This window comes from Echiichthys vipera (genome assembly GCF_963691815.1).
Source record: "Echiichthys vipera genome assembly, chromosome: 7".
In the NCBI taxonomy this organism is placed as follows: Eukaryota; Metazoa; Chordata; class Actinopteri; order Perciformes; family Trachinidae; genus Echiichthys; species Echiichthys vipera.
The window spans coordinates 30,333,983-30,354,133 of NC_139832.1; the positions used below are offsets into that span (position 1 = coordinate 30,333,983).

Consider the following 20,151-nt stretch of genomic DNA (forward strand, 5'->3'; position numbering starts at 1 on the left):
TGCTACATACAAGTGTTTTTTGTTGTTGTTTTTTTTTTTTAATTCATCTTCTTAGCCAAGGTGATTTCTTACAGTAGAAAACACTGCTTTATTGTCCCAGTCTATTGCTAACAACATTAGCAACATGCTAGCGGGAGTAATATGGAACAGCAAGGGAGGAGACCAGGAAGTGCCGGACCAATCAGAGCAGACTGGGCTTATCAGACAGAGGGTGAATACAGGTGCAGCAGCCATGAGCAGGATGAGAAAAATAAAGTGTTTTTGAACATTAAAGCATGTAAACATGTCCGAGTAGAAACATAACATACACATATGAACCTGAAGAAGAGAATAACAGGTCCCCTTTAAGCAATGAAATCAAATTGATCTAATATACATCTCAAACAACTAAAATAAGTCTCCTGATATTTCTAACCCAAATATCCACCTGTGTCAAATCCTATTCAACTGAAACAATGAGCTCACCTTCATCCCACCATCCCTTCCTCATCCCTCTACCTCAAGAGTTATTGTTTTGTAAATGTTATTGAATTAATTTGAATTTGGACACTTCTGGACTTCTATACAAACTCTTCACAGCGGTATGAGCACTGTTTTATTTATCATAGCCCCCCTCTGTCTGAGAACAGCTTCTGTATGTTACCAGACAGTAAACTGTTTCTTGCTTTAAACATCATTTGTGCAGTCTTAAATTCTACCAGATCCATCAACTACACGGTTCTACAATCCTGCTAAGGTCGCATCTAAGTGATAACGAAAAGCAGATCGACCATCAGATTTGATTGTTGTGGTTTTTTATGTCTTATACACCTGGCTGCAAATTGAGTTTCCCATCCGGGATAATAAAGTTGCTGAACTGAGATTTTCAACGCAAGACTGCATGAAACAAAAGGAAAGAGAATCAGCTGTGTGTCGGTCTGTGTTCACTGACTTTTTCTCAACCAGCTCTGTGTGCAGGGTGTTAAGAAGAAGAAAAAGAGGTATCAAGCATAGATTTTATAGAATTATATTCATATATAAGTCTAGTAGTATTTACTCGTTTTATATCAAATTCTGATTTCATGACAACCTTAGAGCCTGCACATTCCCTCACCTCATGAACACACACACAGACACACACGCTCACATATTTGGTGGTTACATTTCTGCCCTCCTGGCATAGAGCCATAGCTATGTAATATAAGCAGGAGTTTAGAGAGAGACAGTCTGACCCCCCCACTCCCCCCAGTCTGGCTGACTCTGTAGACTCCTGTGCTTCTCAGTGTGCAGGAGGAGAAAGGGCTTCATATATATATATATAAGTAAACACTTCCAGTCCCCTGTTATCGCTGCTTCATTCTCACACTATGCTGCTCTCACAGACTAAATAGACACCACAGGGTCAAACAAGACACGTAATGATTTGTGTGCAGGGTTATGTTGTCCTTAGTGAAGACACATTACATTTACTTTCAATAAATAAATGTGCTCATTATGCCAGGAAAAAATACCACAAGGACATATTTCAGCTGCCAGTGTGCGCTGACAACTCTCCAGATAATGCTTGTCCTGTTTGCATGCTTTTGTGTAAACATACAATATATACAAATATAATAAAATAAATAATGTATTTCTTATTGGGCTTTAATACAGTATGTCTTCTTCTTTTCCACTGTGTTAAACCCAAAGAATCAGTCATAGACCCTGGGCAATGATCATAGAAAATAACACACACACACACACACACACAACAAAAACAAGAGTTTTCAGTTTTAGGTAAATATTTTTTTGGATCCTTTTTGTTGACTTAGCCCAATGAGAATGCTTATTTTTCCACTAAAACAGGACTGACATCCTGCAGCAGCAAGCACAGTCATTAAGACATACACAGAAAGGTACACACGAAGGTTACACACACTCACAACGCACGCTAACCTCAACTGATGGTGCACATGCGCACATATGTAGATGCACGTCAGTTGTGTGCGTGCGTATGTGATTTACTACTTTAACACCCGATTGTACTGCAGAGCTCTTGACGTAGTTGGTGGTTTCTCCTGTTTCACAGCAGTAATAGCCGGGGGAGGGAGGAGAGGCCGGCATCTCCCAAACACACAGATTTGGATTATTCTGGAAAAACAGCCGACGCTTTCTGATTGAAGAATTGTAATTTTGAACGTAACTCCGGGTCTGATAAAGCAGCTGCTCCTTTCAAAGGCTAATAAGTCACGAGAAACCCAGGATCAATCTTTTATGGTTCTGGAAAAGCTTCTTGTCCTTTCTTTATCAGTCTTAGGGTTTTCCACACCTAAAGTGTGTTTGCTTTGTTCCAATTCAAGGGCTAAAATGATACATACATTTAAAAAAATGTATGTATCAATTGAAATTGAAATTGAATTCAAGGGCTAAAATGATACATACATTTTACATCAATATTTTTTAAATATGTGTTTTTATTTACAGAATTTTTTTAAGCAAATGGAATATTCCTGAGCAAAAAAACTCCCAGTTACATTCATATTCAACTTGTAAATCATCACATCTTCATCCTCCTACATTTCTCACTCATAGAGGTCAATTGTCAGAAAGATTCCGGGGAACCAAATTATGGGATGACTTTTTCTACTTGTCTTAAAATGGTATCTCGATAGAGTGTTACAAAAGATGCTTAAAATACATTTAACTGCTGTTTTATAAATGCTTTCCCTCATGTATTGTCTTGTTTGTATCTAACCCTAACCCCTTTTTTAAATGGAAATGATCATTGTTCTTTCTTATCATTGTTGCTACCAAACATATTTTGCCATAAGTTTACCATCACTTTTATTATTTTCTGCATTTTGTGTATTTTGAAATCTTTGTGAGGTGTTTTTTGGTGGAGGATTCAAATAAGCCCTCTGGGTTTTTCCTCTTCCTGCACAGTTTATCATTTGTCTTTTTTATGCATGTCTTTAAAATGTGCAAACAATAAAATAAAATAAAAATGTTGTTCACATGACAACATTCGACAGTCCAAATTAGGCCCTGTGTTCTTTGAAGCCAATTTGACATAGTGGAAAAACGGGGGGAATTGCAACTTCTGTGTTGGTCATGTGATGCCATTAAGCCCAAAGATACTTTTTCGTGGTGAAAGTGACTTGTCGACCATCAGGGTTTATTAAGACGTGGAAATTGAGCTTTTTGGCTTCATGCACCACTGAGCAGCTTTTAAAGGAATGAACGGGGCCCTGCCTCGAACACTCTTCCCCTTTTCTTTACACACCCATGGTCAAAGTTGTAAACAAATGCCATGCAAGAGCAAACTGAAATCTTACCGCAATAATTGTCCTCAGGCCAGATTCCCCTCTTCTTTTACCACTGCATTCTACTTTATCGCTGCTCCAGGTCAACCAACTCCTTTTCACCAGCTTCTAGGCTTCAGTAAACCATCATCCACTGTCAAGTCTCTTCTTTTCGTTTTATGACCAGCGGCCACAGCTGTGAGTCAGTTGTTTCGGTTGCTGGGTTAATTGCGTTTGCACTGTAAAATATCCCCTCCAGGGATGGATTGGAGCACCCTTTCTTGGCAATCTCAGCCCACTTGTTATGGCCCATATCCAAGTGCGATTGCTGTGTTCAAATGCTATATTCAGGGCGCACTCACACTGTCCATCCGTACCGTGCCCGGTGCTTTAGGGTACTTGTCCCGCCCCTCCCCCTCCCCCACGGCCCAGGCCCGTTTGTACTCACACTGCCTGTGGGCCACACAATGGAAAGGAACGTAGAAAACATGGTAACGTTTTGGCTTTGTGTTTTTTTTGGACTCATTGTGATGCGGCACGACTCTGTTTAGTCGACATTGCAAGGCGACAACTTGTTTTAAATGTCCGCGCATGGTCCGTCCTTCTTTTTTCTATGTCTGAACAGGCGCAGATAAAATGACGTCAGAGCCGCTGTAGGCCTTGTGCATGTACATGTGCAAACATGCTTTACAAAAGCCCACCTCTCCCAAACGGGCCGTGGCTGTCAAGCTTACTGCTCCTAGCCATGGTACGGTTGCACTCACACTGGTCAAACGAATTAGACTTAAGCCGTGAAACGTGTTTGGGCACGGTACGGATGGACAGTGTGAGTGTGCCCTCAAACAACTGCTCCAAATGGGCCAGGTGTGAAAATACCCTTATTCTCCATGTTGCTGCTTTCCAAATTGACACCTAAGATTTGTTTCACACATTGCTAACAGAGGAACCTTACAGAACAATTATGTCAAGTCTCACACAGGACACATGTTTGATGGAACATTTATTCTTTTTATCTCTTTCTCCAGGTCTATTTAAAGGCTCCCATGATCTTGAACGGGGTGTGTGTGATCTGGAGAGGCTGGATCGACCTACAGAGGCTGGATGGGATGGGATACCTGGAGTATGATGAAGAGAGGGCGCAGGTAAAACAACACATGTGCACACACAGAAAAACACTCCACGTCCTACTCTTTAAAAAAAAAGTTTACAATTTTACAAGTTATACACTCTCAACAAAACATACAATACATGTTATAGAAAATGAAACCACGTGCAATTAGTGCAAAGTCGGTCATAAAGTGTGTCCAAAAAGTTCTCCATGGAAGGAGCTGGTTCTTGTCCAGGGTTCGTCTCCTCCGGAGCTCAGTGAGCATCTGTTTGCACACAGTGTCACTGTCTACTGGAGTCTGCTGGAGGATCATTATGCATCTGGTTTTCCACAGTTTCATGTACACGATGCAGATGATCAGCTGCATCAGTTCTTTGTGTTTCACTGTGGGGCTGTTTTCTAGGACACAGAACATCATAGATTTATAAGATAGATCAAAGTTAACACCGTACACTTTAAGTTTCTCCCAGACTTCCTTTGCTCTATAACAGTCCATAAACAGATGATGTTGTGTCTCATCATCAGTGGATCATTGGACATTTTTTTGTTGAGACGTAACAACTCCAAGACACAACAGCTCTGACTGAAGTCTGTTTACAGATAAGAGCCAGCGCACATCTCGGATGCTCTCCGAGAGGTTTTTATTTTTTAACATTTTCAGAAACTCTGTGCCTTCATTATCAGTTATGTGTTTGTATTTAATGTACCCACCATATCTGTAATCTTTGTTTTTTTTAAAGATCATTTTACTCTAAGACTAGACGTCCTACTCTAGTCTTACCTTCGCCTTTTCCTCCTGAAGTCATCTCCCCGTCTCCGACTTGGTTAAACTAAACTCACCCTCTCTCTATCTGTCTGGCTGTGTGTGTGTGTGTGTGTGTGTGTGTGTGTGTGTGTGTGTGTGTGTGTGTGTGTGTGTGTGCAGCAAGAGGACGCCTTAGCCCAGGCAGCGTTTGAAGAGGCCCGACGCAGAACAAGAGACTTTGAAGACAGAGACCGATCACACAGAGAGGATCTAGAGGTGAGAGGGGGTTGTGGAGGTGGCGTGCCATCTTAAAGACAAGTGGACTGTTACTGCACAGTGGAGTTCCTATTGTAACAGGAGAAATGTGCTTCCTCTTTAGACCTGTCTTAGCCTTGCAAAGCCAGCCTTAATGTCAGCACCATGGCTCTAGTCTAGAGAACATGTCATGTCATTTGGTTCTGAGTTCTACTGGTGTACAGTGATTTACAGATAAACACCCCTCATGACTCATTAACCACGACTTTGCGAGACACTTAAGACCATGCCCGAATGCATTGTTTGACTTCAAGTCTGTTGCACCTCTGACCACAACTCCCATCATGGTTGGGTATGCTCCACTGCAACTGTAAGCACACCCAACAGAGATGATTCGGTGGCCACACCCTGAGTACACTCAGAGGTCATCAGATACAAGCATTGACGCTGCTGTTAAGTGACTTTGTGAAGGAATCGTTGTAAATTTAAAATAAAGCAAAAGCATGATTCAGGAAATGCGTGACTTTTTTAGAACTTTATGCCATGATTTTGTGAACCTGATTTCATTGAGTCCGGACCACAGTGAGCAAAGTGACGTGTTTGAGGGCTGGCTTATGCTGGGGTAGACCTACCCAACTGGAACTTTGAAAATGGCATATTTAGTTGCACAAATTCATAGATCTAAAGCAGGCATCATCAAAACAGCTCTCTCATAAGTACAATTTGTATGTTGTCGCTTTTAAACTGTTCAGAAAATGATTTGGCACTCTTAAATGACAAATGTCCTTTAAGTAAAGTTATTAGTTAATTTTAAACACCAGGGCTGTAACATATAAACCATTGACGGTGCATACTCGTCGGGGTCCGTTCTCTCGACTTGATCCAATCGTCCTCGCCTACGGGAGTCTCCATCTTGTCAGACTTTGACTCCACCTCATTTCCTCTTACCAAAAAAGGGCAGGTATGTGACGTTGGGCAGAGGGAGATACATCCATCTGGCTGACGTTTACCTGGTGTGTAAAGGCCTGTAAACTGAGCAGAACACCTCCATCTAGTGTCTCAAGATCGTAGTCGCAACAACAAAAAATAATTCCAGCAGTCGGGTTGCCAGGTTCATTGCTGAGTGTGTCAAGCGATCAGCCTGCTCCATGTCAAGTGAAGAATCCTACAGACTGGGTCTGGTCCTCGAGAACCCTGACACCAATGAAGCAACTTAGAAACTGTTTAAACGGCCGATCGTGGGCTTTGAGAGGTTTTGGACATTCACAAAAAACAGCTTCTAACGTTAATTGAAACCGGCTTCAAACCTGGAGACAGACCTGGCCCAGTAGCCTACAGGAGACCGGAGTGTGTTTGAGCCTGTTTGAACCCGTCCCCTCCAGCAAATCACACCATAAAAACAAGTATTAGAGGAGTTTGACTGACAGTTAGCGTTAGCCGTTCCAGCTAAGTAAAGATGAAAGTGATGTTAGCGATCAAGGAGAAGCGTAGCCATGTGGGCGTGTGTTTTAATGGCGTTTCTCTCCTTTCGCTCAGTCCATGGAGTGAATGCTCGGCCTATATTGACTCTGGTTTTTGTCCGTCTCCGCTCAATCAGCTGCTGGGACAAATAAGCAGCTGCAGGATTGGCAAACTACATTTTTACCCAGTGCCAGCCTACAGTAGCTGCACCCAACAACAGATACCCCTGGCAACCAGCAACGCCAAACGCTATTGGCCGCTACCATGGAAACACAACGGGACAGAAAAAATTACAAATATTAATTAAAACTAAAAAAAAGTATTTTTTTAATGGAAAAGCAATCCTTTCATTCTGTGTAGCCGTTAATAAAATTCTACATATTCAACCTTTAATCATTTAGCAAAAGTGCCCTAAATATGCCATAGCATAATGACATATTTGTAAGCATATAGTGATTGGTGTTTAGAGAAGACAAAAAGAGCCAAAGTTCCAGTCGGGTATTCTTTGCTTAGTGCTTGGGGTGGCTTAGGGTTGTGTGATGTGTGCTTGTGTGCTTTTACCATATTTTTAGTGAAATAGTATTTGAACCATTTGAACCATAGGTTTAGTGCATGATCAGTTTGATGATGAACCTAATCTGATAATAGATCTGATTTAGTGTTATTGAACTATTGAATGACTGATTCAGTTTTGTGTCCCAAAAGCCTCAGAAGGGAAAGTAGTTGATTTACTTTGTGCTACAGGTCACACCTTCAATTTGACGAACCCAAAGAACTTCACAGTGATTTTAAATTGTCTTGAGATCTGTTCTTAAACTGCTTTTTGTTTATTGAATTCTCACCATGTAGAAGTTTATGCTGTTTGCGGTATCTTACATTTGCACGCATTCAAAATGTTACGCTGTCCATTTGAATCTTGTCCCAAAATGTATCTAACTACTTGAGACAAACTCACTTTCCCAGCAAGGCTTTGGGGAGATCAAAGGCATCCTTCCTAAGTTGACAAAGTTATGAATGAACCCCAAAATGTTTATTTTTTAGGACCCTGTGGTTTCTAAAATCTGGGACTGATGACACACAGACAGACAGCCAGCAGAAAAGAACAGGGTCTGTGTCCTTCATTTCTCACCATCTATCACACTGTCATGCACTAAACCACATTGTGTGTGTGTGCATGTGTGTGTGTGTGTGTGTGTGTGTGTGTGTGTGTGTGTGTGTGTGTGTGTGTGTGTGTGTGTGTGTGTGTGGTTGTGTGCTTGTGAGTGTGTGTGTGTTTGTGTGTGTGTGTGTGTGTGTGTACGTGCCCGTGTGGTTGTGCGTGTCCACCTGTTTAAATTTTGTATGTGCATTCTTGTGTTTGTGCATTATTTCCTGTGTGCCCACAGACTGTTATCTAAATTTTTATTTCCATGTGTGAGTGTCTGTTTATCAATATGCATGTCCTTCTAATGAATTATTATTATTATTATTATTATTATTATGACTATAAGATCTGCTCCTGCTTGTGTAATACTTGTGTGGCATGAGAGACAGAAACAGCCCCATGTAACCATTTCATTGCTAGTTTGCACACACACACACTCACACACACAAACACACACACACACACACACACACACACACACACACACACACACAAACACACACACCATGGAGACCTACCACAGCTTTGCAGCACATAGTTCTACACAAATTAGAGAGAACAGAAAGGCACACTCTGCACATGAAGAGAACAGAGGGGCGAGAGAAGCATAGATGGTGGGAACAGGAAAGAAAGAAAAGAAAGAGAGGCATTTATGTCGTCTTTCATCTGACTGATCTCATGTTTCCTCCCTGAGGCTCTCAGAGAAAAAGAAAACCTTGTGTCTCCCGCTGAATCAATATGGGTACCGTCACTATCTCCACACTCTGTAAAAAGGCATTAGATTTGGCACAGGGGATGATTCAAATCAAATAGGAAAACGGAAACTTTATCCCACTCTTGGTTATACTCTGGTCCCATAAATTGCAGCCCTTTCTTTGGAGCTAGAGCTGGGCGATATGGTTAAAATCTTCCATTCTGATAGGTCATTTCATATTTACATAACGATCGCAATAGTCTACATGAAAAAACAACACAGTAAAGCCTATTTTTAGACACTCGTGTGAAATAAAGTCATACTCCATAAGAATTGAAATACCCTGTGTCTTAGCAGCCTCTTTGGCAGTAAGAAGAAACTGCAGGTGAACCTTTCAGAGCCTCCACCTTTTCACGTTCATGGTCACTGTGTGTGTTTACTTTTTGTTTTTAAAGGATTTGCTCTTTGTAAACTTTATTGAAACACATTCACCTCCAGTCCGTCCCCTTTATGTTTCCCTCTTAAATCCATACACACAGACACACGCTCCTATTACACTTCTGCTCTTACTACAAGCCTGACACAGAAGTTGAGGTTCCCGATTTCCGATTACAAGTGAACGCATCATATCTGTTAGTGACGATCAGGGCAGCAGCGTCACTAAGATGATGGCTCATTTACATCTAGAGAGGGAATGTCTCCACAGACACAGATATTGGAATACTCAGCAACAAGTGCTTTCATTTCATTAGTGGGTCATATGATCAATCCCCATTGGTTGTTTTTTATATAACTTCAATTTTGATTGAAATTGTTCATCTCCACATGTAAACAACATGGCATACATATAGATCCATGAATTACACTCCACATGTGGAGCGGCTGCAAAAGTCACATACAACTGACAAGAGAACAACAACAACAAAAAAAAAGAAAGTACAACAGTCGTGGCTACGTGCGTCCATTATTAGATGACACTGTATACAGATCAGATACAAAAATTTCAAATATTCCCAACCGTGTCCCACTGCGTCCACTCCTCCCATTTAGTTGAAAAAACATTTTCCTTCATTCTAAGTCTATAAGTCATTCTCTCCATGTTCTGGACTCAGCCTTATACCATCTTCATGTTATTGGTTTTTTTACATGTTACCAGTAATATTTTTACTAAATATCTGTCTTTGATAAGGACATATTGATTCAACCTCCCAAGGTACATAATGTTAAATTCTTTAGGTATTCCATAACCCAGGACTTCCTTAGTTATGTTGTGAACATTTTCCCAAAGTGGGTGAGGTTTCTGACATCCCCAGAAAATGTGTGTATGATTCACTTCCCTTTTCCCACATATACGCCAACATGCATGCTGGGAGCCTGTTTCTTTACTTTTTCATTTGGGAGTGATGAAGAAACGGGTCAGGTCTTTCCACCCCAATTCCCGCCATATTCTCAATCACCATTGTTTTAACTCACTATTTTTATTTACGAAGTACAACTTTAAAAACTTGACAAATGAAAAGTATAATGAAAAGAGTATTTTCTCATTTTATTAAGAACTTTAGTGCAAAACGAACACAACATGCGGGGATCAGAATGTACAGTAAAGCATCATCCAAAAGACGGAAACATTGTCATGATTCAGTTTGGCTGTTAATTTTTCCAGAAACAATATTGAATCTTAATGATAGACATTTTTATATTGCTTTGCTGATAGCCTGTATCGTCATATCGCAGAGGTAGATGCAGAGGCCTCATCAGTTATTAAATATGTAAAAAATGTGTCTTATTCTTGCAGCGCCTGGTTTAATATCCTTAATGGCAGGGTAGATCCCCACCCATAGTATGCTCAGATGACCCAACCACTCTTTGCAGGGCCTCGTTCAGTCCTGTTCAGAAGAGGCGTAGTGCCCAATGTAGCGGCAACGCCCAAGGTAGCGGCGCACACCGCTCAGGTTTGCCTCTCTGAACTTTGACCTTGTTGCCGTTGACCTTTCAAAAGTGCAACCAATGAGATAGAAGCTTTGAGTGTAACGTTTACGTTTCCTAAGCAACCCGAGTGGGAAGGTATCAAGTCGGTTAGAAAGATGGAGGAAAAACTTATCCGAGTTTCCCAAACTATTTAACGTTACGTTAAAGTCGTATCACCATCTGGGAAGAAACATTATGCTGGGAGGTTCATAAGCATCACACCAGGTTTGTGAATGCAGTTTATTCGCAAAGGGTTGTTTTAATACTAGTGTTGATTTAGCCGCTTACTGGGTCCCTGCACCCAACCTCACGGTGAGCCCAGCCCAAAAAGATTATCATGTGAAGGCCCCTTCATGCCTGGCGCAGACTACAGGAGCTCAGCAACATTAACCCATATCCTTCCCTCCTGCCGATTGGAGGAGAAATCTGGTCTGGGAGCTTGATCAGTGTGAGCGTTTACAGGTCCAATCTTAAACCTCCTGAACTGTTCACTGCCTCATTGGGGCCACCCTGGTAAGATCACCTGAGGTGGTGCATTGATCCCTATACTGCGATATTCTTAATTAATATCCTGTAGTGTGCGATGCACCACTATTTTCAAATTTTGTAGTGTGTGCATGTTTTGAGATGAAAGAAAAGTGAACGTGTGAAGATTCTCCCTGTGTGATACAGACAGATCTTAAAAGCAGTTAGGATTTTAAAATCAGTATGCAGCACCCAGGTCAGGCCCTCGGAGATGTGCACACCCAAGTAATTGAAGCGGTCCACCCTCTCCATCAAGGACCCGTTGATAATAAGGGGGCGTAGTTCCTTCCCAGTCCACTGTCATCTCCTTAATCCTGCTGTCATTCAGAAGTAGGTTGATTGCAATAGTGGTGTAACATCGGCCATGATCCTATGATCCCATGATCCCATGATCCCATGATCCCATGATCACATGATCCCATGTTACTTCACCATGTCCCCAAACTTCCTCTTTTGTTTGACCGCTAGCTGCTAAAAATGTGTGCTAGCTTATCTTAGCATAAAGACGAGAACATAGGAAACGAAAACTCCTCTCGACAGCTCCTCTAAAGCTCATGTATCATGTTGTATCTCAACTGATTAATCTGCACACAAGCGAAATTTAAAATCACGAGTTGTTTTGTAACTGTTACTATTGGCAACCAGCAGTCAGGTGCAGCGATAGCTCTGCTGAAGCTAAGCTAAAGCTAAGCTAAGCCTCCCAGCTGCTGGGTGTAGTGTTAAACCGAACAAATATGAGAGTTGTAGCAGTCTTCTCAGCCAACTCTCGACAAGAAAGCAAATGAGGATATTACCCAACATGTCTTACTTCTCCTCTATTGAACAACTGTATGTGGTGGCCTACAGGCCTCCAGGAAATAGGAACAAGCTGAAAACAGAAGCTCTTTTAGTGTGTGATGTTTTTCTTGCTAATAAATTCACAAGGCAGCTAAACACAAGTGGCTTTTTATGTTGCTGCAGCTGCGGGTTAAAGCGATTTCTCTTTGGCCTTCAAAAGTGTTGTTTTTCTCTCTGTCACCACCGGCGGTGTACTCTTGTATCAAACACATTTTTAGCATCCCGTTCACTCAGTGACCTTTTTGATGAATGCACAGAATCTAATCACCACAGTAAGAGCTCTTTCTGCAGAGTGAGCAATTATATACCAAACAAGTTTGAGTCCAGGCAATAGCTCTGAAGAAGCTCTTCTGATGTCACAGCAGATCAGTCTTTGCAGCTCTTACCAGACATCGTTTCCAAGACTGAGGGAGTTATTAAACATTTAAGACCAACATGGGTCACTTTCACAATTTTGTATTACTTATGAATGATTTCCTCATTTGACAAGATTACAGTTACAATTCCTCTCTGGAGACATCATACATTTAAAATCCTGCAAGATTGGCTACACGATATTCACTGTACCATCTAAAATAATAGGGGTGTAAAGATTCACTAGTGCAAATCAGAAACCTACTTTGAAAATTAAAGATGCTACTATGCAATGGTTTCACTCATATGTGACCCTGATCTGCTTTGCTTTTGACAGTGTGAATAGCAGAAGTCTCAGTGAATCTGACATTTTCTGACACTTTTAAATGTGCTACTGAATCGGATACGTATCAGATTTTTTGAATGCGACCACATTTAATGATGTCATTCTGACCTGTGCTCCACTGTTCTGGAAATTAATGACATGATTCCATGATTGGAAAAAAAACATTTTGCCACAGGCTGGAGCCAGGAACAGAATCAGAGTCATCATTCAAATATGAATTTTCTTTCTCCTCTTCCTCCTCCGTGATATCACCCACTCACAAATATGTCTGCTGCTGCCACACTGTTTTTAGCATGTTCGCTTCTGGAAACACCGTTGTGGCGTGATGTCATCGGTGATCAACTGCACATGCCGGTCACAGCATTCTGTAGACAGGCCACATTTAAAGACGTAATGTGAACAGACAAGTAAAAAAATCAGATATGAGCAATAAATCAGAAATATGCAGTGTGAATGTAGCCCAAGAAGGAAGGAAGGAGCACATTTGTGAGGTCTGTAGAACAGCTGTAAAGTCCAGCGGCGGCGCAACATATCTCAAAACTCCCCTGGCTGGATGACACAGGGAACTCTACGGCGGTGACGAGGATTATGTGGATGCTAGTAACTTTACAGCGAGCACAAGCAAGCAGCTGGGAGATGTGTTCGAGCAGCAAGGTCACTACACTAATAAATAACCAAACGGCTGAGGAAAGACGTTTTCTCACACTTATTTTCCTTATTAAACAGGAAAAATACTTCTGAATCCAAGTTCCTCTCTTCTACCGACCTTAATTGCCTCATTAAACTCCTTAAAACACACTTGATTCAAAGTGAGAAAAAAAAACACAACTCACATAGCTTTCCACTTTTCCAACAATCACCAGCTCTTGTTTGGTCCAAATAGATCCTTCCTCCACAGAGTAACATGTTAAAATATGCTGACTCTTAACGCCGTTTTCCCCGCTGTCTGATGAGCAGCTGTCTGCGGGCGCACAGTGGCGGCTCGTTCTTCCGAGGCAGACCATTACAAAACTATAAAGACTGATCAGAGGGGTGACGTTATGTTTAACAGAACGGTTTTCAGGAGCTGATGAGCTGCTGATGAAACCTTTACGTTTACTTCTATGATGACTTACTGTACGTTCAGTAAAAATGAAACTATTTTTAAATACTGTCGCGGAAAAATTGTTACTTGCGATAGAGTAGGTTTCATTACAGTAAAGCTCAGCAGATGTCCTTTTTTCACTGGGTGGTCCCAGAATATGGAGCTGCTTCCCTTTATTCCTATTAATTCCTAAAGCCTTGTCATTTTAGCAGATGCGACATTCTTCATCCAAAACCAGGGATATTCCAGTCATTCAAGGTCAGGAGGTAGCTGTCAGCATGATGGATGGAGGAGCAATAGGTGGAGAAAAAAATGTTCCTTTTAACTCCACACACACACACACACACACACACACACACACACACACACACACACACACACACACACACACACACACACACACACACACACACACACACACACACACACACACACACACACACACACACACACACACACACACACACACACACACACACACACACACACACACACACACACACACACACACACACACACACACGTCCAAGTGCTCAGCAGAAAGAGATTTGGCGGTGAATGATAAGCTGGCACTGAAAGCATTAATATATCATTAGTATTGATCGCCATCAGACCCCCTGTTTTGACTTACATATACGCACACAAACACACACACATACACTAACTAACACATTCAAATACTGTACAGGCACATGCACGCACTCTCGCAAATCTGCTCTAAGTTGGTCACCACACACACACTTCTCCAGTATTGAGTTGTGGTTAAGCAGCCTATAGTGGCCCAGCAGGCTTCCATCTGCGTACAGATCAATACAGAGAGCTCTCCTGCCCTTACGATTAGCAAAGACCACTCCCTGTATGAAAGACAAATACTACACACTGGCCATGCAGCAGCAGTGCAGAGAGGAAACAGCGGAGATTGTGTTTGTTTTTTACCCCATGAACTCAAAGCGCTCTCTTTTCACATTCACATTTCTGCAGGCTGAATTATATATAGAATGTGTTATAAATCATATTTAAATCCGTGTGCATCATGTGAATGTATTTTAAATCACTCCAACCTCAAAACAGAATGTAACTGATATTGTAAATTGTAAACAGAGTTTGCTAAAACGAGTAAAATAACGAGGCCACCTTGTTTCCTTTTTCTCTGACTTAGATTTATGCGTGATGCTCCGTAGTTCAAGCCAAAAGTACGTTGTAAGTTGAATGGGCCTTTAACCGCTGACAGTTTCACTTGTCAAGCACAGGTGTGACTAATCACATGGTTAACTGCAGTAATTGTTGTCAGTGTTATTAGTTCCACCTGTGCTCTTCCTGCTTTGACAAGTCCAAATGTCTGTTGTCTATAACCCATTCATGAAACAGAGAGTGCTGGGACGTGAGCGACAACATGTGAAGGATAGAAGGGATTGATTTGACTTGCTCATTAAGCACTTTTTTTCAAATCTGTTTAAAAAATTAAAATCAGAACATTGAAATTCATTTTTCCACCCTGCAACATCTGAGACTCAATAAAGAGAATTGTAAACATAAGTATGTCGTACTACCATTTTGACTCCTCACCGCCAGACTGACTCCAGTTTCTGTCCGTGTCTCCTCTGGGAAGCTTCCTGTTGCGTCAGATCTACAGTACTGTATGTTTGGTTCAATTAGCACTTGATGTGGAGTCCCAATGAACTCAACCCTTAAAGTGGAATTCTGGCACAAAATCATCCCAGGGTCTTTTTCGGCACTTTCATACATCAAATAAGCCATCAAGACCGTTTTTTTTTTCATGTAACAACTATTAATGGAGAAATCCGTTAGAATCAGTGAATCAGAAAACAGTGGCTAACAGTCGTACGTGGCTAACACTGATTAGTTCGGGGCAGTACGGTGAAGGCATTAAAACGTCCCTACACAGAAAACAAAGCACCAATGGGCTCCTTCCTTTGAGATTGACTTTGGTAATCCACTTGAATGGACTTTACGATGAGAGGAGCTGGTACAGGGGCCAGTAGGTAAGTCTTTAAAACACTCTTTTAATAAACTCTGGGTTCACTTACTACGCTGTTTGTGCTTTGTTTTCTGTGTAGGGACTCTTCTCATGCTGCTGCAGAGGTTTGCTGTTATTTTGAGCAGTATTAGTGGTTAAAAAAGACGTTTTAATGCCTTCACCGTACTGCCCCGAGCTAATAAGTGTTAGCCACATCCGGCTGTTAGCAACTGTCCGGGATTTCTCCTCTTAATAGTTCATACACAAAAAAATTGTCTCGATGGCCTATTTGATGTATGAAAGTGCCGAAAAAGACCATGGGATGATTTTGCGCCAGAATTCCACTTTAAGGGTTGAGTTCATTGGGACTCCACATCAAGTCCAAATTAACCAAACATACAGTACTTTAGATCTGACGGCAGCAGCTTTGATAAAGCAACAGGAAGCTTCCCAGAGGAGACACGGACAGAAACTGGAGTCAGTCTGGCGGTGAGGAGTCAAAATGGTAGTATGACATACTGTATGTGTGTGTGCATGTGACTGTGTGTATGTTGCTATTACGGTGAGTCATTGAGATGACACAAACGGCATTCCGGTTGGACTAAGCAACCCCTTTACTATCTCTGTCTGCATTTCTGTCTGCTCCGCTCTCCGCCTCACCTCTCCCTGCTCTCGATCAACCCCACATCACTTAGGTGTAAACATATAACCACAAGTATTTTTTTCTACAGCAAGAGGAGGTCATACCACGGGCTAACAAACACACCCGTCACCAAATATATTTAAAAGTCTTGTCATACTGATGGCTTGTAAGGATGATCTAATGGTCCGCTTGGTGTGTGTGTGTTTATCTGTGTCAGGCAGCCTGTCTGTCTGTCTGTCTGTATGTCTGTCTGCCAGCTATCAGGACTAAAATATCAAAACCAGTTAAGTGTATAAACAGCAGTGCTGAGCCTGGTCATGATAAGCCCTCTTGCCTCCTCTAGTGACAGTTTGTGGATCTGCAACTTCTTTTTCTTAGTCTCTCGTTAGCCTGTAATTATTAGGGTGCAGTTTACTTCTCACAGACAATAACAACAAATACCATAGAATTGTTGTAAGCAGATGTAAGGCCACTTCTATAGTGTATTTTGTCAACAAATTGAACTATAAACAGTAAATACTTCATGTAAGGAATCATGTCAAGTTGTCCATGAATTCAGATTATGGGGGGGCATTGTCCTGTTTTTGCCATGATCACTTGCCAAGAAAAGAGTAAGACCATTCATATTTCTTTTCATGCATTTTTTCAATCAAAATCCTTTTTTATATGCCTTAACTCACTAGTAACACCTGAAGGTTTTTTCTTTTTTTTATTAATCTTTATTGAACATACAAACTAAATAAAACACTGAAAAGGAAAGCAAAAAAAAGAAAAACAAGCAAATGGGATCCTCAGAATCCTAAGAGATAAATACATGGCTCAAATAACATAGTTCGTGTTCAAAAGGGAAACTTTTCTGGTCCTACCCCTCTTATTTTAAAAAAAATTATTAATCATAAACCTAGTAAAAATTCACTTTGAATCAGTGGGTATCTGATATTTGGCTCATGGGTTTAAACAAATCACAGCAAAACAGTAACAAAGAGAAGAAAACAACAAAAACAAACAAACCGAAATTCAGTGTTTTGTCTTAAAAGAGTTGTTTTAGTTTTGATATATTGGCACATTCTCATCACATCATCCCAGTTGTTCCACAGACTAACCTTTGTTGTAACAGTGTAGTTTTGTATTGGTTCTTATTGGTGGTTCTGAGGACAAACCTTTGGTGCAATTTGGGAATGGGAGTTTTTTCTAGTCAGCTCAGCTCATTGAACTCTTTGGCTCAGCTACAAGCCAGAAAGCTAACGCTAATGTTATGCTAGCAAGACTCAAAGTCAATAACATTGCGTACGGTTGACAAACTGCAGATGTAATTTGGCACTACATTTAACCATAAGACAAGCTAGCTATCCAGCCATGTCCCCAAATCATAATCAAGATAATCCATGTGTAGCCTGCTGTTACTGAGTGGCAGTGAAACAGGGGTCATCCCTATGTTCCTCAGTCGCATAAGCCTCTGCCTCTGCTGATTTAATTCAGCATTTTTGTAGGGTTAGGGGTTACGGTTAGGCTCAGGGTTAGGGGGTAGTGTTAGGGTCTACATAGGCCTATGTGCCGGGGAATTCGGCACTGATTTTGGAAAATAGGACCCGGAGAACATAGGACCCAGGGAACAAAGGACTCCAGGAACATAGGACCCAGGGAACAAAGGACTCCAGGAACATAGATATATAACATATATAAAATTATGTGTCTGTCCCTTTTAAACAGTTTTTAACCTGATGTACAAGTGTTACCAATCTGTCTTTACACCTGTTCATACGTACTTAATTTATTGTCTCTTTCTCTCTGATCCCTTTCTTCCAATCTTTTACACGTCCTTCTTCCTGTTTTCTATTCTCTCCACGTCTCTCTCCATCTCTTTCTCTCCCCTCCCCTCTTTTCTTCCCCTCTTTCATCTTTCCATCCCTCTCTCTCCCCAGTCCAGACGACAGCAGGACCCCAGCCCTGGCTCAAACATGGCCAACGCTGACATGGAACACAAGATGCGTTGAGGAGGAAGAGGATGAGGAAGTAGCCTAGTTGAAGGAGGAAGAGGAGAGAAACCCACACTTGGCTGTCCATTCACTTTCAATACAATCAACTAAAAAAAGAAAAAGTCAACTGAAATGGCAGTTGTTGACCAATTGTTCACCATTTCCAACAGGTTTAATATGATTGTTTTCACATGACAAACATTTTTGACCTATTTAAATGTAGAAGAAAATAAATGTCCTGAACTGATTGGATTGAAAGTGAACCAAACCCTAAAATAGAAGGATTAACAGGAATTAGGACACACAGACCTGGGCAAAAAGTAGTTGAATATATTTAAATTTGGAAGAAGGAACATGAGCTGTTGAATTAACATTATATTGCAAAGTTGAAGTTGTTTCGTGAGTCAAATGAGCGTTTCAGATATAATCAAATCAGTCCAAGACTTTTACATTATTTGTCCAGGTCTTAAATGATTTGATGGATAGGGGTAGATTCAAGTACCAAAAGTATATTTTCTATTAATACAAGATGTTGAAATTAGAGGGACTGGGGTCGTAAAGGGGTAAAGATGCCTTTAATGATAGGAGGAGAAGGAAAGATAGAAGGAGCAGAGGAAAGAAAGATTTCTTTGGCTCAGGGTCACGGTCAAAGAAAAGAAAAAAGCAATGTGTCTGCATTGTTCACTGTTGTGCAACAAGTCACATTTGTTGACATGCCCTTGTTAACTCGAAACTATATCTAGTCCACTTCCTAAAACCTGCTGTTTTCTTAGACCAGAGTTCACTTTGCTGGAAAGGGGGGGAGGGGGGAGGGGAAACTGAGTTGCATTTATAAAAGAAAAAGGAGGGGGGTGTTAAGAAGTGTTTGCTGTACTATAATATTCATGATCTCTTTAAAACATCACCATGGTCAGATGCCCATGACTATCTGGCTGTTCAGTCTGACCTAACACCTTTTCAAAATACAATTTCCGGGTCCAAACGCTCAGTTGGAACAAAACAGACACAATGGCCGAACATGTGAACAATTACAATCAACTTTTTCGTTAGTTAGACATCTTTTTCATCGATAAGAAAGAGCTAAGATGACATTTGCGTTGTTTTTTAAAAACTCAGATTTGCTCAAACAATGGGGAACACAGCACTGCGGCGTTGGAGAAATATCAGGTTTGGACCGGCTTGGACCCGGAAATCATATTTTGAAAGGACGTTACGTCACGACTTAACGTCTGGATAGAATCACGGGTCATGTAGCAACGACCTTGAGGCAGGATGGTTAAGAAAGAAAACTGCTACAGCCTGCTATCTTTGGCTCTGGAAGCAATCAGAAAAGGAGGAGTCCTTTAGTCTTCTGAGGGGTTTTGCACTATGTGATACAATCAGACTGGTTCTCCACATGGATTTTCTTGAAATGCATGAAACCAAACACAGGCCTACTTAATTCTCTATTGTTCCTGCAGCCTATATTTATATGTACAGCGCTTTGATGGGGAATAACTGCACCAAATTGACGAGTGCTCTTACCGTGGTCCTAGATAATAGCGTCTTTTTTTATTTAACCAGGATGTGTCACACAGGTAGTCCAGTGAAAACCATTCATGATGATTTGAGATTTGGAATTTATTTTAATCAAGGGTTCCTTCATGGCTTGATAAACATTTTCTAATTTGTAAGCTAAATAAACTTTTTTTGTTAAAACGTGTTTTTCTGAAAGATGCATTGTTGCGAAGCTTTTTTCTGAGCTCACGAATAGTTGACGTTTCGGAGCTACGT

General features: G+C 41.1%; 1 protein-coding gene across 1 annotated transcript in view; it reads left to right on the top strand.

Annotated features, from left to right (window-relative positions):
* cbfb (core-binding factor subunit beta) overlaps positions 1–19,165 on the top strand; it is a gene marked incomplete at its 5' end in the record, with an annotated part of 51,636 nt that extends 32,471 nt beyond the window's left edge. Inside the window, 3 exons of the mRNA XM_083916960.1 lie at positions 4,286–4,402; positions 5,294–5,389; positions 18,325–19,165. Of these exons, the coding sequence (XP_083773086.1) occupies positions 4,286–4,402; positions 5,294–5,389; positions 18,325–18,396 (285 nt within the window). The 3' untranslated portion in view covers positions 18,397–19,165. The remainder of the gene's footprint in view (positions 1–4,285; positions 4,403–5,293; positions 5,390–18,324) is intronic.
* Between the last annotated feature and the right edge of the window lie 986 nt (positions 19,166–20,151).